Below are 24,127 nucleotides of genomic sequence, written 5' to 3' on the forward strand. Positions count from 1 at the left end.
GGGCCTTGTAATCTCTGGGATCATCCCCTTTTCACTTTCGTAGCCATTTCTGTATTTCCTTTTTTGGATGTAATAAAGCTCTCATGCTTGTTGCTATCTTTGAAGATTCAGGATTGATATTTACTTCATAAAAAGGATAGAAATGAATTAAAGGCATTTCTAAAGTCTTACTAATATTTTAAACAAGGATATTTAAAAATGAATTTCAAAAAGAAAATGATCTTTTGTAGATTTTATTCTCTGAAATTTAAAAATTTAAGGAAAATGATAAGTAATCCTTTCATATGATACAGTAATGTTTCATACTTTAAATGAATAGAGTTCTTGAAAGCTCTGTGTACATTTAATTTTTTTTCTTTTTTTTTTTTTGAGATGGAATCTTGCTCTGTCACCCAGGCTGGAGTGCAGTGGCATGATCTCGACTCACTGCAACCTCCACCTCCCGGGTTCAAGCGATTCTCCTGCCTCAGCCTCCTGGATAGCTGGGATTACAGGCGCCTGCCACCACGCCCAGCTAATTTTTGTGTTTTTAGTAGAGATGGGGGTTTCACGTGTTGTCTAGGCTGGTCTAGAACTCCTGACCTCAGGTGATCCGCCCACCTCAACCTCCTGAAGTGCTGGGACTACAGGCGTGAGCCACCGCACCCGGCCTATTTAATTTTTATGAAACATTCTTTAAATGACTGAGAGAATGAGCTATTTTGGAGAAATTTGTGGTACATTTTATGAAAAGAACAGTCACCTCTTTATCTGGATTGAAAGTTTATAGTTCTGATACACTGGATTTTGTTAAAATCAGGTGCACCTATATTTGAGCATTCTCTTTTTCTAACACCTTTTAATAAATGAATTGGATGTTGTTAATATGATTCTTTGCTAAGGGGCTTCTGATTGTGAAAAGAACACTTGCAATCCTTTTCACTTTATTTTCTATACATATATATTAAATATATATACATATTTTTGTATATTTTTATATATGAATGTGTGTATAGATATATGTATATATGCAAATGATTTGGCCAGCCCTTTCCCCTGAATACTGATTATAACTTAATTTGCTAAATTCCCTTTAATAATTTAAATTACCATTACAAATGGGATATAAGTGATTCTTTGAATTATGTGAAATTCCATAAGTAGTTGAAAAACATAAAAAATTCGTTATTTGTATGTTTGTTTTTAATGCCTTCCTAGAATTATAGCAATATTCTTTTTGATACCTTTCCATGGTTATGGCAGTGCTACCATACTTCAAGTAAAAAGATTTCGTCTTAGCCTAGCTAGATTACAGAATCTGGCATATTAACCAGTTTATTTTATGTTGATACTCAGGACCTGGTGACATATATAAGGTGATTCAAACTTAAGCCATTGGTTATTGGTCATCTGATGGACTCTGTTTATAAATGAACTTCATTTTTCTTTTAAAAAATTTTAAATAATACTGTATGACTTTAAATAGAGTTTACTTTCTTGCAGTCTGATTCTTTGCCCCAGAATGATGTAAACTTAAAATTTTGCTTGTTTTAAACATTACATCATTCCTTTTCTTGGCATCATATACATTGATCCAACTTGGGGCATTATTGGAAACTTATGTTTTTTCTAATATCTTACAATTTGCAGTGTCATCTAGAGGACTCATATTCTAAGAGATGAAGGTTAAAGTTTGACAGCATACCTCTGAGATCATTTGGCAAATTAATCATCTTGGTACACATTGTTGAACCTCTTTCTCCATCAAGAAATAACTATTGCTGATTCCCTATTGGGCTCCCTTCTACCTGGTTATTATGAGAGACCATTAGTGTTGATTAGGTCTTCCTGTTCTTGGCACAGTTCCCACCCTCCTCCACTTAGATAGAAAAACAGTACATATCTATACTTTATACACATATATTTAACCAAAGAAACAAAGTACCGCTATATAAATTCACCTATTTTCTCAAGTATTTTAAAAATTAGTCATACCTGTTGTATTTGCCTTTCTTTCATATACCGCCTTTTCATATATTTTTGATTTAATTCTTCTTTTTTGTATGTTCTTGACAGAAGTCTGTTACCTTGGGAGGTTTGCCTGTATACCCTTAACCATAGTTTACCACTTAAATTGGCTTAGCAAACCCTTTCCGTATGTTGACATGCTAAGTAAATGTAAATTCAGATCAGAATTCTAGCCTGGGAATGTGCTTTGCTCTTCTGAGTTACATTTTCATATGTGACTTAGAACAGTGTTGTGTGTGGAAAGTAAGTAATTTAGGCCATTACTGCCTTTGCAGTTCTCTTATTTTGTTTAATGTTCCATACATGTTGTTCCATACATTACACAAAATAGCAGCAGGAGATATAGGCACCTACCAGGATAAAGTACTGGACAGAGTCAAACCAGTCAGCAGCCCATGAACCCTCAGAGGTGAAGAATGGGAAACCTCATAATGTTTCTTGTCTACTTGCAAATTATTGTCATTTAGTCAAATGAGAAAACTATTTTTGTTACAAGAAAAATTTTAATTTGCAGAGAAAAGGCATTTTGACATAGAGGAGGAAGCATCAGTGGAGTATGTCACTTATCATCTTACCCCTCCGTCAGCAATGTGATAGTTTAATTAATGACCTATTTCTGCTTCAGAGTCCCTCTCATCTGTCTGTGGCTTGAGATTACTGCACCGTCGGCAGAAGCGGATCATTGGTGGGAAAAATTCTTTAAGGTAAAAGTTCCTCCAAAAGAGATTTTTTATATTACAGAATTATTTATATACATCGAATGTTACAAACTGGGGATGTTCTGTTATATAAGGGACTTGTACTCATTTTATTTTCTAAACTAAATTCAGATTTCACTGATAATTTCACTGTCCTTTGACCTATGTTTACTGTGTATAGACCATATTCTTATACCAGCCTGATTTAAGAGATTAGATGTGTTGCTGAAAAGTTATATGGCAGAAACAAAATAATTTAACAGGATACCTGGAAGTATGTATAACTACAAAGATTCATCTAATTTAGAATGTATTTGTTTCAGACTTGACTCAGTTTAATCTAAGTTTTTTGTTTGTAGAATTTACTAATGGAAAACTATTAAATACTTCTTTAGACTGCATAGGCGAGGTAGAGTGAGGAGAGAAATTGCACTTTAAGTGATGAAATATAAAGAAGATAACGTGTTTCTAAGAGTGTCAGATAGGTGGGATCTATACAAATGCCTATAAGCAAATCTTCAGAGTTGCTGATGCCGGGGCCTGCTCAGAGTTGTGGGGTCTGCTTCTCAAAGTAGGAATGGATTGTATCCTGGAGTCCCTTTTGCTTTCCTTTTCCCCCACCTGCAAGGCATTAAAGTTATTAAAACCATTGCTTTAACCAGTGCTTTCCTTTGCTTTTTTGCCTTTTACTGACATTGATGTGTAGGTCATTTTCTTCTTAGGGGTGGTTGGCCTTGGCAGGTTTCTCTCCGGCTGAAATCATCCCACGGAGATGGCAGGCTCCTCTGCGGGGCTACGCTCCTGAGTAGCTGCTGGGTCCTCACAGCAGCACACTGTTTCAAGAGGTATGTGTTCACCTTCCCAAACAGCCCAGTGTAGCTTCTATTCATCAGTTCTTCCAATCCCCTCATGCTGTACAGCACTCAAGGTATCAGAGCCAGGCTATGAGCCTTCGCTGCTCATGCCAGCAGCCCTGTAGAATGAGTGAGTGACAAAAGGAGCAAAGAGAGCCCTTAGAAAGCCACTTGCTACCTGGGTGTTAAAGCAAACTCTGGATTTAGGGAGAATAGAAGAAGAGGGGTTTTTGGAGAGGAGGCAGCAATGTCAGTGCTCCCCGCAAGAACATATCTGAGGCTGAAATGATATCTTTGTAGAGGTAGAAGAGACCTCGGATTATTTGGTTATAAATGATAAGGAGTAGGGAATGCAGTTGTAGTGTTTTTGATCCTTTGAGTCTTGGTGTTTTGTACCTTTGAGAAAGGTTGCATCTGTTTCATTCTTGGTTTCCTATAGTTTAGTCCTGATTATTTCTTCTTGTCCCAAACATTTTATCAGTCCTTTCTGAAGTCTTCCTAGTTCAGAGGAGAGGTCATGCAGAGTCACCAGAGTCACAGAGCTCATGGTGGCAGATCCTGCAATAGAACCGGCTCTCCTTTCTCTTGTTTAGTGCTTTTTTGTGGGCCTTGGTTAATGGCCCTTTCCTCAGCATTAATTTTGGTATTTAAATATGTATACCAATGCTTGTCAAAATATTGATAATTATTAAAGCAATGTGTTGAGTACAGAGTTTCATTATAATATTTTAATTTTGTGTTTTGAACATTGTCACAATGAAGTTTTAAAAAAAAATGTGTACATTGTTGAAACACTTTTGCAAGCAGAAATTTTTCTGTTTTTTCTTATGTGGTATCATATGGTACATACCTTTACCTCATTATGTACTTGTAATCCGTCTATGCAGATTTGTTCATTCACTTTAACTGCTGTATGAATTTTAACTGCTATTGAAAGACTGAACTAGTTTATTTATTCCCCTGTTGCTGCATAGTTAGCTGCTTTCCATTCTTTCATTGATAGAAAACAATGTTGCAATAAACAACCAGGTACAAGTCTCACTGGGTGTGTGCACGTGGGGACATTTTTCTTGGTCCTGGAATATGGATTCCCTTCAATTTTTCAAGCCTTACCAATTTATCCTTTGAAGAAATTGTGTCAGTTGATAACCCAGCAATGTGTAAGTTCCTGTTTCCTCACGACTCCACCTAAACTTGATACTACCAAAATTTAAAAATTTTGCCAATCAGAAAGTTTTGGGGTTTCTTTTTAATTGTATTTCCCTGACCAATGTCTTCCTCTTTCATGAATTCTTTGTTCATATACTTTGCCTGTTTTTGTATTGGGCTATTTGTCTATTTATAATTGATTTTTTAAACTTTTGGATATGTTTTGTGTGCTAAGTCTTTGTTGTTAGGTGTTACAAGTACTTTTTCCTAGTCTGGACCATGTCCTTTTACTTGTTTATGGTCTTTTTCTTACAAAACTATCTTAATATATTTAAAAGTGTCATCATTTTCTTAAAAGTTTTACAAAAGCTTTGTATTTCTTACTTAAAAAATCTTTGCCCCATTTGGTGAAGATATTCTCTTATTTTTTTTCCTAAAAATTACCTTTATAGTTTTGCTTTTAATATTTAGAAGTTTAATTTTTCCAGTTTATTTTTGTTTATAGTATATGGTATGAAGAAAGGACCTAATCTTATACTTTTCTTTATGGATAGTGTTCATAGCATTTTTTATTAAATATTCTAGTCTTTACACACTGATTATGCTGTCATATGCCAAGTTCTCATATATCCTTGTTCCTAGGATCTCTGTTTTCTTCCATTTTTGTACTTCAGTAAATATTTGTGCAGTCATCTTCCACATTCAAGGTGCTGCAGAGAATATGTATTTTATTTATTTATTTATTTATTTATTTATTTATTTATTTATTTACTATTATTGTTATGTTTTGAGATGGACTTTCACTTTGTTGCCCCAGCTGGAGTGCAGTGGCACGATCTTGGCTTACTGCAGCCTCCGCCCTGCCAGGTTTAAGGATTCTCCCGCCTCAGCCTCTTGAGTAGCTGGGATTACAGGTGTGTGTCACCATGCCTGGCTAATTTTTGTATTTTTAATAGAGACGGGGTTTCACCATGTTGGCCAGGCTGTCTTGTACTCCTGACCTCAAATGATCCATCCGCCTTGCCTTCCCAGCCTGACCAAACCTATATTTTACATAACAGTGGCCATTTGGGGATATAATTGAGCTTCAGAGTCCACCTGTTTACTAGTGGGTTTAACACATTCCTGTGTTACCTGAGTGGCATAAACAATAAAGATCATATTAACTCATTCACTTAACAAATAATTATTGAGCCTTAATGTTCTCAGGCACCTGCTATGTACTAGAGATATAGTGGAGAACAAGTCAGATAGAATCCTTGCTACTATGTAGTTATAGGAACTGAGAGGAAGGAGACGTTGACTTTGCTGATATGACCAGATAAAGTTTAGGGCACTATTTTTAAAGTGAGATATTTTTACCGCAATGTTAGATTCATTTAGCTTGTTAATAGTCCAGGTTCCTGAGCCCCTGCTCTAAATCTGCTGAATCTTTGGAGATGAGACCCAGGAGTTGCTTAGGTTGAGACCCACTTGCTTAGAGGAGAGATAGTTAAAGAATGATGATGGGGAAGATACATAGAATTGACAGACGCTTATGTTTGTCATGTTCAACATATTAATTGCTAAAATGATAAAGAACACTGATGGTAAATTGATTATATTTTTGGGTGCCAGAAGAAGGGGAGGGACAAGTAATATGTTGGAAGGTAGGATCATGATGGCAAAATATCTTTTTTTTTCATATATGGGAAGACCAATTTTTAAAAATTCCTTAAAAAAAAAAAAAACAGAATACATGTGCAGAACGTGCAGGTTTGTTACGTAAGTATACGCTTGTCATCGTGGTTTGCTGCACTTAATGACTGGTCCTCTAAGTTCCCTCTCCTCACCTGGCAAAATATCTTGATAGGCTAGTTCTAACAAGCAATATGGAATAAGGATAAAATAAAATGCTGCCTTTAGTTCCAGGAAATTTGGCTGAAATACAGCGCAAGTGAAAAACTCACTGGTTTTAGCGTCCTGCAACTTTAGTAAGACTCAGCAATACAATATGGTTGCCCATGCAATTAATTCAGTCTTGGGTAGCACTGATGAACGGTGTCCAGACAAAGCAGTGAAGAACCTTGCTATTCAGTCTTTCTGTGCTCTGGCGACTGTCAGGGAGAAAAGCACTGTTTCCATCAAACAGAGAGAACTGTGCTCAGTTCTGTGTGCCACACGATGAGAAAAGGACATGGTGCTCTAAGAAGGGCAAGCAGAAAGGAAAGATTGTGTGGGGTTGGATTAGATTTGTTGGCTTTTGAAGATACCACAAATGTTAAAGGGAGGTAAGATAATTTTTGTTTTAACACAAAAAAGAGTTTTCTGTTGTTTATTTTTTATTTCTTTGACACGAGGACAGTTCAAAGATGGAATGGGCTATATGTGGGAGGAAAAGTGAGTTCTGTTAAGGAGTCTGTTTAAGCAGAGAGAGGTTAGGTTCATGTGAAGGTAGAGGCTGGTGGTAGATAAGATGTAGTGTTTAGAGTACTGTGGTGAGAAAGCAAAAGCTATGTTTGAAGGATGGCAATTATTACCTGGAATACAGGATCTGGGATTTGTTAGTGAGCTTAGAAGAGAGAGACGAGAATGGCCTGGGATGCCAGGGTTATGGATTTCTCTTTGATTTACTAGGCAGTGGGAAACCACTAAAGTGTTGAGCCTTGAAAGATGATCAAGGAAGAGTTTTAGGAGATGAGTCATTTGGAGATTTATGGCATCTATCTGAGGGGGTAAGGCAAAGTTATTAATCTAGGGGGCGTCTGTGAATGGGCTTGACATTATATTAAAAAAATCTTTGTATATGTTTGTACTTACATGCCTTTTTCTGGCAAATTGGTCTGCGTTACCAAATGATTTAAGTAGGAACTGGAGGGACTGTGAGGAAGGGACCTAATTTTATACTTTTATACTGGAGGGAGACCAGTTATAAGATTATTGTAATAATAGAAATAGGTGAAAAGGAAAGGAGGGAGTGAAGGTAGAGAGGCTGTTAGAAATCAGTGGAGCCTGGTACAATACAACAGAAGGAGACTTGGATCTGGCCACCAAGACCAGGGTTACAATTCTAGCTCTTCCAATTGTTAATTGTTTAACTTTGCAGAAATTATTTAACCTCTTGGAGTCTCGGGTTACTTCATTTTACCTCTGTAAAATGATGATAATAATGTTTCACAGTGAGAAACAAATGATCTGCAAAGTATGTGAAAGTATTTTATAAACTGTAAAATTCAAAACAAACATTGGCTATTTTTATGTTGGAGTTTAAAGGCAAGAATTGAAGACTGTATTGGTGAAAGCAGGGAGCTGAGGATGATTTTATTTCACTTACTAATGGAGAAGAATAAGGTATAAAACTGTAAAGAACTTGAAGAAGCCTATTTTGGGACTTTGAATTTAGGCAAAATAATCTATTATCTTCCTGTTATTCAAGATTTCTTGTCTTTCAAATTTCAGCCAAAAGTTACAGTCATAGGAGTTCAAGGCTTAAAGTATTAAAGTAGGAAGATTGCTCAAAAGTTGCACTTGAGGTTAAAAACCTTAACTTTTGGGTTCCCTGGATGGGCTTTTTTGTTGTTGTTGTTATTGTTGGATTTATTTGTTTACATGTCATTATTTCTCCTTTGGCCTGCTCTGTCTAGATTATTGCATAAAGTCAGTAATCGTCTCATTTTTGTTTATACACCAAGTGTCTACTGTATGACCTGGCACATATTAGATACTCTGAATGATTGTTGCATGATGAAAGTGGTGGCTCAGTTGCCAGATAGTGAATATATTTAAGAATGTTGGACTTTTTAGAGGATGATGATGTTTTTAAACCTAGATCAACAGATAATTCCTTCCATATGTCATTTGGAATTTCTTCTCATTATTTGCACAGTTTAAGATAAAAATAGTTGATTAAAGAGCAGAGGATATGCAGCATTTTGATATGCTTTGATATGCTTTGGCTATAATACAAGATTCTTTTAATGTGAGTAGGGAAAAAACTACTTTGCAAATGTGTTATATATCCTTCTGACTTGGTGTTTAACCTTTGCCGGATTTCATAGACTTCCTGTTTGAAGCGCCTAAGGAGGCTACAGCTCACATCTTTATTGAAGTAAGTTTATTAAAAGGCATACAGCTAGTTAATAGTGATTAGAACAAGCTCCAAATTTTGTTTTCCTAGATTTAGGAACTTTTGCTTAAAACAAATCCTCCTTTCATCATCAGAAACACTGAAATTTGCAAAATAGAGACTGTAATATAGAAGCAATGTAGTAGGGCTCTGAGAGGTTCCTGTCCTTTTAGATGCCAGGTGAAAGATACCTTAGTTTAATATAAGGCCTATAGGTAGGGGAACTGGATTTCATATTTTGAAATTAGCGTCCCCTCACCCCCTTTTGACATTTCCACTGCTTTATCAACTACTGGTCTTCTGTATACCTAAAGATTTCTTGTTCATCAGAGCTTCCTTGGTACCTAATTCTTGCAGTGACGTAGGCCAGTGTTCTTGAGCAGCCATTTCTGGACAATAAGGCATAGATTGTTATTACCATTTGTGTTATTTTATTATACAGGATGATAACTTTTTATGCTTATTTGTTTGCCTTCATAGCATAGTCACTGTTTTATATAATCTTTGTATCAGAATAATCTATGAATGATGGCCTGATGAGGATGAGATCAAAATGCCATAATTCCACTCTGCCATATTGATGCCATAATGCCACTAGCCTCAGTTACACTCATTTCATGTGGAGTAGTCTCTTTAAGGGTGCTTTATGTGAAGGCTGGCAAAGTTTTCATAACTCAACTCTTATTCCCTCATAGCTTTCACACATTTCCGTGCCAATGTAACAAGCACACCTGAAGTAGTTGGTAAATCACTATTTAAAGGCTATCTCATTTTTCACATTTTTCTTAATGTTAATGCAATACATATGGAATGCAGTATCCTGTTGGCAATTTGAAGTGGAAACTTTGATGAATTAAGTTCTTTTGTAACTGGCTTGTGAATCTTACATAATATAAACTGCTAATTTTTGCTTTCTATTCTAGATTGTAACTAGAAGTACCATGAAATGACCTTGCGTGTCTATTGTGGTGCAGCAATGTAACTGAGACAAAAGTTCCTGAATATTAATTTCTTTTAATTACTTATTCTGATAACAAACATGATTTTGCAGGAATAAATGTACCTGAAACAAGGGCTTTCTTATTTCTGTAATTTTACTCCAAGTGGACTTGTTCAAGAATATAACTTTACCTGACTTCATCTCATTGACTTTTTGCCCTAGAAATGCAATAGTAGCTGGAAATTGTTAGAAATGACTAGATATTTCTAATTAGAGAGATGGCCACAGAGGTAATGGGACTTACTTTTTAAGAACACAGTGTGTCAGGTGTCTAATATATGTTTCATCTTGACATAGTATATGGTAGAGCAGAGCTCTTGGGAACATAGTCTTTGGTAATACACATATCACCAGTCATGCTAAAACTATTTCTGTAGTACACGTAGTATTTATGTGTAAGGGCTAATGCAAGATTCTACTGAGGTTTACTTCTCTGTAAGCAATTGCAACCATTTACATAAACAACTTTAGTCAACTACTTTTTGAGTTTCATCCAGAGAGAGGAAAAACAGATTTTAGTAGTAGCAGATGTGCACGGCCTGATGTAAAATATTGTTTTCCTGTAGAGACGAATCCATGTAGAGAAGAAACACAAAGAATATGACCCTGCAACCTGAATTAATTCTACTTTTAATTCTAGTAATTTGTTGTTGTTGTTGTTTACTTTAGCCTCAGAGTCTCAGAGAAACTTGGACATTGGATTTTAATAAACTACTGTGTCTCAGATCCTCTCTTGCTCAAGCTTGTCTGGGAATTTCATCCAATTTTTATTTGAGGGGGAGTTGAAGGCATTTCAGCAAAGCAAACAACTGAATGATGTGTCAGTCAAAACCTGAAATGTTTGTTTTAGAAGCATTTTTGGATAAAATAAAGTCTATCAAAGTAACAAAAGTTCAACTAGAAAGACCTTAAAATACATTGCAAAAGAGGATTGCTTTATATGTTGTCTTGAGAAGCCTAGAACCATAATAGATACTTCTGAAGTCCACACACATATTGAGTACTTCAGCCAAAGTGTTATCCCTAAAGCATATAATCATACCCACTAGGAGAGGTGACACTAGAAGACAAAAATTTGGTTGGAAAACTATTCCAATCTTGTGTCAGATGCTCTTCAAATTCTAAGCAACAAAATATATTCTAAGAATAATTGGAGTTAAAGGAGTGTGAGACTGCATGCTTAGGTTTAGCTGGTACATTTCCCTAAATTAGGACAACTTTAAAAGTATAGGTACTGACCGAGTGCAGTACCTATAATCTCAGCACTTCGGGAGGCCAAGGCAGGCGGATCGCTTGAGCCCAGGAGTTTGAGGCCAACCAAGGCAACGTAGTGAGACCCCATCTCTACAAAAAATAATTTTTGAAAATTAGTGAGCATGGTGGTATGCACTTGTGGTCCTGGCTGCTTGAGTGGCTAAGGCAGGAGGATGGCTTGAGCCTAGGAGATCAAGGCTCGCAGTGAGCCGTGATTGCACCACTGCGCTCCAGCCTGGGCAACAGAGTGAACCCTTGTCTCAAAAAAGAAAAAAAAAAATCGTGTATGTGTGTGTGTGTGTGTGTGTGTGTATTCCATATATATATATGAACTAACAAAGAACTTCATTTTGACAAGAATGGTACTGTTTGCCTTTTTGTTAGGTAAATATTTTTATTCTCAGTTTAATATTAACTGCTGATTGGTGAGCATACAAATTCTGGGGTTTACCTGCCAAAATCTACTTGATCCAAGAACACAATGTATGTATGGAACATGTATGCTTTTTGCATTTTGGTTTCTATTAGTAATCTCTTAGGATGCTTACTTCATCCAGTGAAATTCTGGGCATGTACGGGCAGGAGTTATGCCCACACTTTTGAGTCTTTGGTTCAGTGGTTCCCAAGTCTGACTGTGGATCTGAACCACCTATGATCCTACACCAGCTGTATTAATTTATATTCTCAGAGACTGTATGGCTTGGCCATTTATATTTTTTAAAGTGGTATAGGTGATTCTGATGAATAGCCAGCATTAACAAGAACATTGGATTTTCATGGGGTTTTTATATGAAATAGAAACCTTGTTTGATAGTTTTGTTACAATATGGTAATTGGTAAGATCTCTTTTTAATTTCAGTAAGTTAGGGATGAGAGTGTATGTTCGTGGACATGAATGTCTTTCAAAATTACTCATTCAGTATATATTTATTAAGCGCTTTCTCTGTGCCAAGCACTTTGCTGGGTGCTAAGGATACAATAGTGATCATGGCATGGTCCTTGCCCTTGAGAAGCCTTTAATTAAGTCCTAGAAACTGTTACATATGCATTGAGAGTGTTCAAAAGGATTGGCTAGCTTTCAGGAGAGCAGAGGATTAAGAGGAGTCTCCTAGGAGATCTTTGACTTGATCAGGACAAAATCAGGTTTTGCCATATTAGGATAGAGGGGATGAGAGAAACAACATTGCACATAGTTTGGATAATGACGTGGGTTTGTAAGACAGCTCTTCAAACGGTTTAAATGACAGGAGCACAGGGGCCAGGCTGGTATCAGAGAGGGGAACAAGGACCAGTTCTTAGATGGATTTGTGTATTATTTAAGGAATTTGAATTTCACATAGATTGGGGATCCCTTGAAGGGTACTCAGAAGGAGTTATATTATCAGGCAGAAACATCACTCTGGCGGCAGCATGAGGGATGGGTTGAAAAATTTAAAACTTGAAGCAGCAAGTCCATTCAGGCGACTACTGCAATAGTCTTGGCATGAAATGACACATTAAGGCAAGATTGCCCAGGGCTTTAACATTGATATTATTTTAAAAATAAATTGCCTTTGCTAGTAATGTCCTGATTCTTTGCTTACTGGCTGAAGACTCAATTTTTATAGATAATGTGGAATAGATTTATACAGCCAGTTTAGCTGCAAAGATTATTTTAGCCAAGCGTCACAGCTGTTTCTTACAGAATGGAAAATATTGTTGCAATAAGACTTAAAACAGAGTGAAATCCTGTCTCAAAAAAAAAAATAAAAAAGATAAAAACCCAAACAGGTCAAAGTACTTTAAATAATATATTTAACATAGTGTATCTAAAATATTATCATTGCAAAATGTAACTAATAGAAAAGTTGAGATATTTAATATTCTTATTATCTATAGGGACAATATTTTAGTTTTTTTCATACTAAGTATTCAAAATTCTGTGTATTTTGTACTTTCAGCACATCTCAATTCAGACTAACCATATTTCAAGTGCTGCAATAACCACGGTTAGCTAGTGGCTACCATATCGGGCACTACAGCTCTAGATAATTTCTTAAATTCTATTAGAAAGATAAATGCAACATTTCAGCAGTACTTTCAAGGATGTATTTACAATAATTCTTGTGGGAAAAGTGTTAAATCATTTGGGGTTTTACTTTAAATATGTGAATGTACTGTTAATAAAATTTAATGAATATACTAGCGATATTATTAGCACACAGAAAGTAGAAGTGAAAATAAGTACTTGATTTCTCTCCATGCCTATTACTTTTTACAGTTTCAGTATGTGAAATAATCCTAAATTTTACTTAAATTTTCAAGGAAGCTATAAGAGCATATACTTTAGGCACAATATATTAAAAAGCCTCTGAACTTTAAAGATATGTGATGATTTAAGATTGAGTCTCAAGAAATCACAGATTAACTATTAATATTAAAGATCAACAGTAGGTGGCTATATAAGCCAAATCATCTTTATTGCACTGTTTAGTTTTTGAGTGCTGACAGTTAATATACAAGATGGTCAAGAGTCCTACTTACGGATTAGAATATTCAGGCATCTCATAACCTCCAGTAATTTTATAGAAGTGGGAAGTTTTATTTTAAATAGACACTAGAAAATGCCAAGCTTTTGAATACCAACTCAGTTCTAAGTTCACATTCAAGTACAGATCTTGTAAACAATAAAAGACCCAAGTTTCGGTTAAAAAAAAATTAAGGTGAAAGTTGTTACATGCATGCCTCCCCCCTTTAATAGTTAGATGCCGGCACAAAATAAGTACAGCTGATGAAACCAGGCCTGGAGTTTTGGCAGGTAAAAGACAAGCAGGGTAGTTTTTCAAGAGTGATTGTTGTAATGGGCAGACGGTGGAATCCAAGCCAGATAATAAGGGAAGTCATAAAAGACTGAAATGAAAAAATAGTGGGGCCAAAGGATAGAAGTCCAATGGGTTTGAAGGATTTTAGAGCTGTAAAAACAGAAGGCAGAAATATGGTATGTGTGAAATCAAGATTTCAGAGGTGTGTGGTTATCTGGTGAATACAAGGTCTAGGTCTTACATTGTAAGTGGGTGGCTGAGATGAGGTGGAGAATACACGCATTGCAGATGAATAAGTCAGGGAACTACAAAGGAAAAGTTATTGGAAATTAAGTCTTAAGAACGTTATAAGTAGTGGAATGCAATGAGCATGGTGCTCTAGTCTTCTGTGAAAAAGAGAAAGTAACTAGGAGATGGGTTGTGTCATGCATTCTAGGTCAGAGGTTCTCAAATGGGGGCAGTTTGCCTAACAGGGAACACGTGACTATGTCTGGAGACATTTTTGGTAATCACAACTGGGGATGGAGGGTGTGTGTACCTTGTACCAGTGGCGTCTAGTGAATAGGGGCCAGGGATGCTTCTAAACACACTATAATGCAGAGGACAGCCCTCACAACAGGTAATTACCTGGTCCAAAATGTTAATAGGTTCTGAGATTGAGAAACCCTGCTTTAGGTGGGTTCGGTATCAGAATTCAAGTATGATGGCTGAAAAATTGGCTGAGAACTATCCATCTGGTAAATATTGCTTCTATTTTAATGGAGTATGGAAAGTATACATTAATAATAAACATTCACTAACTTAACTAAATCAATTTTTTGCATTCCTAATTAATGGCACAACACTATTTTAGGTGTTTTAGATTAATCAGTGAACACAACAAAGATATCTCTGACCTGGAATAGCTTTGACTCAAGCAGAGAGGAGAATAAATGTAATAAATTGTAAATTAGATAGTTTTGTTAGAAAGTGATGCTTAAAAAAGAGGAAAAGTTGAGATGAATGATATTGGGAGTGTTTGATGATGGGAGGACAAAGAAAGATGGGTTGCAATTTTAAATATGAGGGTGTCAAAGTAGGCTTCATTGAGGTGACATCTGAATAAAGATTTAAAAGGGGAAAGGATAGAATGAGTATATGTTGATCTGAAAGTATAGTTTGGGTTTGCATTCACTTTAGAGGAAAGGGAAGGAGTTTAAGTCCACCTTGCAAGAGTGAAGTGGATTCTAAGTACTTTGGGGGACACAAAGTTAGTTTCTGCCCTCACAGAGCTTCATGACAAACTAACAATTCTTGGAAATAACAGAGCAACAAAAATGGCAAACACAGGACAATAATTTTGACCTATTTGTTCCTGTTTTGATCCCTTTTCATTTGGGAAATGACAGGTTAATGATTAGTCTTTATTTTCCACTCATCCTCCACATTTGCTCCTTCTTGGAGAACAGATTACATAGTGAAATGAAGACAAGAGGTTATGACAATGGGTTTGCAGTAGAGGATCAGGAATGGTCGGTCAGATAATGGAAAGGTTGAATTTACAAAAGGGGCTGATGATTTGGAAGAAAGGCTTGTATCTTCATTAGTCTTCCTTCTTGACAATCAATAATTTTCAGTATCTGAAGCAAGTCTCTCATTAGTACTCTCTGCCTCTCAGGTATGGCAACAGCACTAGGAACTATGCTGTTAGGGTTGGAGATTATCATACTCTGGTACCAGAGGAGTTTGAGGAAGAAATCGGAGTTCAACAGATTGTGATTCATCGGGAGTATCGACCCGACAGCAGTGATTACGACATAGCCCTGGTTAGATTACAAGGACCAGAAGAGCAATGTGCCAGATTCAGCAGCCACGTTTTGCCAGCCTGTTTACCACTCTGGAGAGAGAGGCCACAGAAAACAGCATCCAACTGTTACATAACAGGATGGGGTGACACAGGTAAGGCATAATCAAAAAAACAAAGCAGGGCACCTTTTTGTGTCCGGTATCATCCACATATTTGGGTGTGCAATGGGCAGTAAGATCTTACTTGGATTCAGACTTATTTGGAGAAATTTTGCTTAGTGTGAAATGCATGCATGTAATTGAGACTTAGATTCTGGAGGTATTGTTGGTTCTAATGAGAACTTTAGCATAAACTGAGAACTCAGTTTAATTCAGTGAAGTAGATATGAATTGATGTGCTAATGTGAAACCAGCATTAATGCAGTCTATGCTTTTTAATATACAGAATACGAAAGCCTGCACAAATGTGCTTTCTTAGGTCACCTTACTCTACAAATCCATAAATGTTATTCATTATTCCTCAGACAATTCGGTACTGAGAAATACATTTGTAAAGGTTAAGATTGTGTCAACATTAAAAAAGCAGCTAACAACAGTACATACCAGTTAGTCACTGCTCATTTTAAACTACACTAATGCCACAATAGGGATTTTATTTTCATGACTATTACATGCTCAGTAACTGTTAAATGTTGTGATGGTTATCTGGAATGCCACTAATCAGGTGTTTGGTCTAAGTAGGACGAGCCTATTCAAGAACACTACAACAAGCAGCCATTCCCTTACTTCCTAAGAGGTTTTGTGAAGAACGTTATAAGGGTCGGTTTACAGGGAGAATGCTCTGTGCTGGAAACCTCCATGAACACAAACGCGTGGACAGCTGCCAGGGAGACAGCGGAGGACCACTCATGTGTGAACGGCCCGGAGAGAGCTGGGTGGTGTATGGGGTGACCTCCTGGGGGCATGGCTGTGGAGTCAAGGATTCTCCTGGTGTTTATACCAAAGTCTCAGCCTTTGTACCTTGGATAAAAAGTGTCACCAAACTGTAATTCTTCATGGAAACTTCAAAGCAGCATTTAAACAAACAAATGGAAAACTTCGAACCCCCACTATTAGCACTCAGCAGAGATGACAACAAATGGCGAGATCCATGTTTTTGCTTTGTGTTGTGGTAAAAAATTGTGTATCCCCTGCTGCTTTTGAGAAATTTGAACATTTTCAGAAACCTCAGTATAGTAGAAGTAATAATCCTTAAATGAACATTGTCGTCTACCCTAATTTCACTGGAGTGACTTATTCTAAGCCTCATCTATCCCTATTTCTGAAAATCATTCTATGCTGATTTCACAAAAGATCATTTTTACATTTGAATTGAGAGCCCCTTATAATTGAATCAACGGTGTCTGAATTCATATTAAGTACCGGCATTTGACATAAATGCGGTACCCTTTACTACACTCATAAGAGTGGCATATTTATGCTTAGATCTTTTCAAAAGACTTGACAAGAAATTTTCATTCTCTGTAGCCTTTGTCAAGTGAGGAAATCAATGGTTAAGGAATTCCACTATAAACTTTTAGGCCTGAATAGGAGTAGTAAGCCTCAAGGACATTTGCCTGTCACAATATATTCTCAAAGTGATCTGATATTTAAACAAGTATCCTTGTTGAGTACCAAGTGCTACAGAAACCATAAGATAAAAATACTTTCTACCTACAGTGTATAAACTAGCAAAATTTGAAAGGATTTCTGGTAACTAAATGCCAGTTGGACATACAACCTAGTTTATCCAACACATTAACATACCTACTATATTTGCTTTTAACAAGTACCTCATCATAGTCCACGTTCCCCGACCTTGATGTAAGAGTGCCATCTACTGACACTTCCTTGTAACTGACTTATACCTGCAGGTTTTCCCAAGACCAACCTGATACAATCCAATCTTAAAACATACTAGTCAAAATGCTTTCCTGGCCTACACATTGAAAAGTTCTAATACATACAGCAGTTATAACATATGCCAGGCACTGCATTAGGCAGCTTTGCACATCACTGACAATTTGCAAAACGCCAGTAGATCTTATAGTAGCAGCCCTTGTTTTCAAATGGGGGAAAACAGGCTTGCCTCAAAGTGAGACCAGTTGGTGAAACACTGATTCCAAACTCCAGAAAAAATGCTGGATTTTTTCCCCATGGTTCTCCTACCTAAATGATTGGTTTCCCTCTGGCTATTTCTCTAAGAGTTAAGGGATAGCTGCTTAACTATGAACCTTTACAGAACATTCTTAGCAATAATGCTCGAATTTAAAAGGCACACTCAAGATACTTCAATGTCATGGATCCTTCCCCAGGTCCCAGTAGTATAAATATAGGTTAGCATGAACTTTCGGATTGTTTTAAGTAATCCTCTTGAATGCCAGTCATTAAAGGACTTTGCCCTTCTACATCAAATTACATCCTTTTCACAAATCCCCATTTCTGTAATAACTGGTGCAAACCTAAAGGTGCTTTATAGTTTTACTACTTTGCAGATTTGCGACGCTGCATGTAATGCAGAAGAGCGTTAAAAACTTTTGTAAAAACTCATGATTTTGATAAAACTTTTAAAGCAGCGTTTATATGTAAATAGAGCTACATATGGCACACACACTTGCACAAGGGCTTCAGAAAAACGTGCAATATAGGTGAGAAAAATGTCTATTGAAACTTTCTCACAGGCTGCCCTTATAATTAAACTACAGTGCTGGAGCAAGCAACATCTATGTTCCAAGTAGATCAGGGACTGGCAAACCTAAAAGGCAGCAAACAGCCTAAAGTTTGCTCAGTCCTTAAGAATACATGGTTCATACAATATGCTTTTACTATAACCAACTGTTTTAAGTATGACTTTTGAAAGATAAAAGTGTTCTGTGCATATTTGTGTAAATAAATACATAATTTTTCACCTTGTATAGCTGCCTTAAATTTTTGCATGGTTTAAAAAGACTGCTGTCTCCCTTGGGGGTAACCTAGTAATTTTTACATTTTACATTTTTCACAAAGGCTGCAATAACCTTAGAACTGTACGCATTCACACTACTTCCACATGAGTGTGTAACACTAAATAGGAGGTATTATGCTATTAACTACCTTTCTGTCTATTAATCACTCAGTCAAGGAACAATGAGTAGCCACATGAATTAAGCATTTTATTTAATTATCACGGACCACCTTAAATATTACTTTAAAAAATTCAGGCCTGTATTTAAAATACGTGTCCTGATAACTTCCAGGACATTATTCGGAACACCTGTTTCCCCAACTACGATAAGTCCATTGCCGGATGCTGAATACACTTCGCCCATTACCACTTTGGATTTCTTGATAGTCTGCAAGAGAAAAAAAACATTATAAAACTCCGAGCTGTGTACTTACCTCACTGTTTTGAGATCTTATCAGCTAATTCAGTTGGTTGTTAACTCTTAAACTACAAAGACAGCAAAACGCGCCAACTTTAGCTTTCCAACGTCCTGGCGCTAAGGCGTTTCAGATTAACTCAGGAATATGAAAAAAGAAATATACTTTATGTTTCCATCATCCATCGTAATGTGTTCAGCTTAGCTTCCTAGAAACATTTGAATAACGGTTTAGAAAAGTTTGCCCAATAACCCGGCACCCTCTAGGTTTTTAACAGTGAATAATGTTACTTGTGCAAGTCAGAATCTGATACCAATTAAATGGTGACAGCTTTGCCAATAAACAAGAATATGCTCTTCCATGGCTAGGAAGGGAGACTGCCACGGCTGACAGGTCCCAAAGATACATGGAGATTCACAATCCAGAATTAACCAGCAAGCAAACTGCTACAGGTTATTACTCACCATCTGGCTCAAACTGACGGTTCTCGGGGTGCCATGGCACAGGAGCGACAGAGTAGACTCAAGATGGCCACATGACACCGACGGCGAAACAGGCTTCACCGGAGTCCCCGAGTGCACGGAACGCTTCCCCGAGGGCCCACGGCCCACGCACGCCGGGGTTCAGGGTCCAGGGCTGCACGTGGCCGCCCCGCGACCTGATGAGCACTCCAGTGCGCGCATGCTTGTAAACTTAAGGGTTTCCAAAGCCGCCCCCGACCTACCAATATCCTGACTGCGCTGCCTTTTAGGTAAGGCAGCAAGTTTCGGCCCAATTATCATTTTAACTTACGAAAGACAACTGCGTACCATCACCTAATCCCGACACTTCCCGAATGTGAAAGGCCGAGGCCTTCGGCACACGCTCTCTTATAGAACTGATGACGCTATTCCGGGGGAAGCACCGCGAGGGGCGGAGCCTATGTTGTTTCACTCCCCGCCCCGCCTAGCCCCGCCTAGCCCCGCCTAGCCCCGCCTAGCCCCGCCTAGCCCCGCCTAGCCCCGCCTAGCCCCGCCTAGCCCCGCCTAGCCCCGCCTAGCCCCGCCTAGCGCCGCCGCGGCTCCACCTGTTCCGTCGGCCACACCCTCCGCGGCTCCTTTCCCCTCTTCCCCGCCCGTGGTCCACGTCTGAGCGGGTCACCTGGCTCCGGTTCCGGACGCATGCGCACATACGAGAGCCAAAAGGTTCTCGCGATGGGGAAACATCCTGACGCTTACCGGTGTAGGTCACGAAAGCGAGAGGGATTTTTTTGGTGTTTCCTGTTTAGGATACTTATTTCAGACAGTATTAGAAAAAGGGGCCGAACGCGGTGGCTCACGTCTGTGATCCCAGAACTTTGGGAGGCCGAGGCGGGCGGATCACTTGCGGTCAGGAGTTGGAGACCAGCCTGGCCAACATGGCGAAACCCCGTCTCTACTAAAAATACGAAAATGTGAACGCCTGTAGTCCCGGCTACTCGGGAGATTGAGGTGGGAGAATCCCTTGAGCCCGGGAGGCGGAGGTTATGGTGAGCTGAGATCGCGCCACTGCATTCCAGCCTGGGCGACAGAGCGAGTTTCCGTCTCAAAAAAATGAAAGGATGTTAGACCCGATGAGCCCAGGAGACACCCGGTTTCATGCGCGTGTGCACGTTTCCCATGTTGCAGTCTGACCCTGACCCGCAGTTCGTTGCCCACATCTGGCCGCGCTTGGACTCTTAATTCCTGAAAGCGGAACGCCTAAGTCTTACCCGCTGTACATTGCCTGGAGGATGCAATGAAATAGAGCTACCGCCATTGTAAAGTGGAATTTCCAACCTTTAGGAATAGTTTTGTTAGACACGTGCTTTTAAAAGAACACTGAATTTCTTTTCTGTTTTCGTTTTCCTCCTGTATGAAACAAACCAGGTGAAGTTTTTACTTAGTGCTGGACCATTTGGAGCAGCACACTGTAGCAATTGCTGTTAAGGAAAAAGGTATCAAGACGAGTGAATAAAGCACAGTGGAGATCTACAAAAACATGAAGTCATTACATACTTTTGGGGGGCAAAGATTTAATTAGAGCAGTAGCTGCCATTCGGGTTGGAATGGACAAGCTTATAGGAGACACATTTTTATTTGAGACAGTAGAGCTGCTTCTAAGGCTCACCATATTTCACCCTATCTTACTTTGTCTTCTTACTTCACTCACTTCATTCCACTAATGAACCGAAAAGATAACAAGGCTTGCATACTGAATCACAGGAGGGAGTTCTGCCAAGTTACATTTTATTTAAATCTAAATAATTATCTGTATTAGTTTGCTAGGACTCTCATAACAAAATACCGCAGACCGGGTGGCTTAAACAACAGAAACTTGTCACAGTTCTGTAGGTTGGAAGTCTGAGATGAAGGTGTCGTTAGATTGTTTCTTCTGAGGCCTCTCTCCTTGGCTTGTGTATGGCAGTCTTTTCCCTGTATCTTCATATCGTTTTCTTTTTGAACCTGTCTGTCTCAATTGCCTCTTCTTAAAAGGACACTGGCCGAATTGGATTAGGGCCCACCCTAATGAACTCGTTTAACCTTAATTACCTGTTTAGAGACCCCATCTCCAAATACAGTCATATTCAGAGGTACTGGGGGTAAGGGCTTCTACATATGAGTTTTGGGAAACACAGTTTGGCCCAAAACACCATTCATTTATGCTAACGTAAAAAGTCTGATTGAAGATTTGAAATTAATGTTTCCATTGGCTTAAGGTGTTAGAACACCAATGAACATGAATGACAGCATGTGTGCATGCACGCTTGTGTGCACCCGTGTGTCCTGGTCTTTGACTAGAACTTTGTGTTTTGTGTGAAACAGGACTTTAGAAAATCTGTTCTTTTCTACCCCCATATTTTATGATCTTTTCTCCATCTTGACTACATTCTCATCTATTTTTATCTGTCAAAATTCTACTCAGCTTTCAGTGCTTTGCTTAAATATCGCTTGTTCTATGAAAATTTTCATACTTCAACTGAATTTGGTTTTTTCCTTTTTTTAACATACTATAGTACCTAACTCACATTTTTCTTGTGGTGTCTTTATTGTAAATTGTGGTGAAGGACTATGTCTAATTCTTATTTAAAGTGCCTACCAGAATGACTTTCATTATATGAACAGTCAGTTGCATTACTGAATGCTTTGAAATACTCAGTATGTTTCTGAAATCAAAAAGGTTTTATGTTTACTTTAAAAAGCCATTTCTCTCCAGGAGGTGGAGTTTAATTCCCCTTTCTGATCCCAGCACCAACTTTATTGTGGGCTGTGCTTAGTAACTTGCTTTCAAAGGGTAGAGTAAGGAAAGGGGAGAAAGCTGAACTTTGGTGAAAAGTGGCACACATTACGGATTCCAGGTGATCAATATTTAACATCAGTGATATGGCATGTTGATAATGTGTACTCTGTTACCCTGTAATGAGGATACTTCACCTCCATGTTTTTCTTCCTCAAAGCCCATACCCTAGACTAACCATGAGGAAAATGTCACAGAAAACCAAATTGATGTACATTTTACAAATTACCTAATACTACTCAAAAACAAGAAAAGTCAGAGAAACTATTATACCAGAGAAAATGATACGTAATGACTAAATGTAATGTGGTATCCTGGCTGGGATCTCCAGCAGAAAAAGGACATTAATGGAAAACTAGTGAATCTGAATAAAGTGTGGAATTTAGGTAATAGTGCCAATATTGATTTCTTTATTGTGACAGATATACCATGGTATTGTAAGATATTAATGGTAGGGGAAGTTGGATGAGGGGTGTGGGGGGACTCCATTTTTGGAAATTTTCTGTAAATGTAAAACAAAGTTTAACTTAAAAAAGCAATTATAACCTTACAGTCTATTATACTTTCATTTTAAGACAAAGTAGTGATTTAGTAGTGGTTTCTATCTACTTTAGTGTGAAATTTGTGGCTGAGATGACAGTATTTCTAAGTTTGACTTGAGATCAAACCCAGTGAATTTAGCTGTATTCAAACCAAGGCTTTGAGCCTTAGGATATTCAGGAGAGACAATGTGGTAACGAATAGAAGAATTAAAAATTGGTTGGTAAATAAAGATTGGCTTAAGGATTTTGTTGTATGTATTTATTTATTTAGAAACATTCTTGCTCTGTTGCCTAGCCTGGAGTGCAGTGGCATGATCTTGGCTCAGTGCAACCTCCACCTCCTAGGCTTAAGCGAGCCTCCTGCTAAGCGTGTGCCACCACTTGGCTAATTTTTTTTTAAGATTTTTTTTTTTTTGAAAGACAAGCCCTCACTATATGGCCCAGGCTGATCTCCTGTGCTCCTGGGCTCAAGTAATCCTCTTTCCTTGGCCTCCCAAAGTGCTAGGATTGCAGGTGCAAGCCACTGCGCCCAGCCTAAGGATTTTAAAGATAGAGTGCAAGGTGAACCTGTTAGAACTGATCAAATGATGGCTAGGTAACATTTCAGTTCTGCTTTTGGTACATGGAGTGGACAGTTCATTATAGAATATTTATTCTTCAACAATGCTTTTCCCTGCACTATATCTTTTTTCCTTTTGTGGTTTAGTGTTGAAACTGGTAGTCATCAGAAAAACAAATTTAACATAGAATGGCACATCTGTCATGTGAATGTTGAGATGAATAGGAGAAAATATAGTGAGGAAATAACCCATGGACTTATTTCCATCTTAAAACACTTAGGAAATGTAAACTTCCAGTGTATACTAGCAGCGTGATACTTCTGCTGTAAAAATTGGTTTTGCTGCAGTAATAAAAGTATAGCGTATTGCAGTATGATCTAGTGTTAAAAAAAAAAAGCAAAGCATAGTGTCCAAAAGAGAGGAGATGGACGTTCCCTCCTATCTATATTAAAATATTCTTGTCAGGTTTGAACATCTTGTTCAGTTGTTAAACATTTACTAGACTCCAGCAAATGTTTATTGAGCAGACATGGCCTTTGCCTCGAGACTTGAGAATATAACTGAGTAACTTATAGTCAGTGCCATTACAATGTTTTCCAAATCATTCAACGTTCAAAGCAAAGAAATTAGTTTTTATTTTTCCCTATGCTCTATTTTCAGTATTTGATATATTTTTGTA

The 24,127-nt window shown here is 37.9% G+C and overlaps 1 protein-coding gene and 1 non-coding gene across 2 annotated transcripts in view; one reads left to right on the forward strand and one right to left on the reverse strand.

Moving 5' to 3' along the window:
- The window catches only part of PRSS12 (serine protease 12), a 71,916-nt gene extending 53,309 nt beyond the window's left edge, over nucleotides 1-18,607 (forward strand). The window contains exons 10-13 of the mRNA XM_055274729.2: nucleotides 2,633-2,711; nucleotides 3,428-3,550; nucleotides 15,526-15,806; nucleotides 16,395-18,607. Coding sequence (XP_055130704.1) covers nucleotides 2,633-2,711; nucleotides 3,428-3,550; nucleotides 15,526-15,806; nucleotides 16,395-16,702 — 791 coding nt within the window. The 3' untranslated portion in view covers nucleotides 16,703-18,607. The remainder of the gene's footprint in view (nucleotides 1-2,632; nucleotides 2,712-3,427; nucleotides 3,551-15,525; nucleotides 15,807-16,394) is intronic.
- A 726-nt stretch (nucleotides 18,608-19,333) lies between these two features.
- Nucleotides 19,334-19,464, reverse strand: LOC129481450 (small nucleolar RNA SNORA24). The gene has a single exon (XR_008657440.1). It is a non-coding gene; the product is annotated as a small nucleolar RNA SNORA24 (small nucleolar RNA).
- Nucleotides 19,465-24,127: the final 4,663 nt, after the last annotated feature.

The sequence above is a fragment of the Symphalangus syndactylus genome, chromosome 4 (genome assembly GCF_028878055.3).
Source record: "Symphalangus syndactylus isolate Jambi chromosome 4, NHGRI_mSymSyn1-v2.1_pri, whole genome shotgun sequence".
Lineage (NCBI taxonomy): Eukaryota > Metazoa > Chordata > Mammalia > Primates > Hylobatidae > Symphalangus > Symphalangus syndactylus.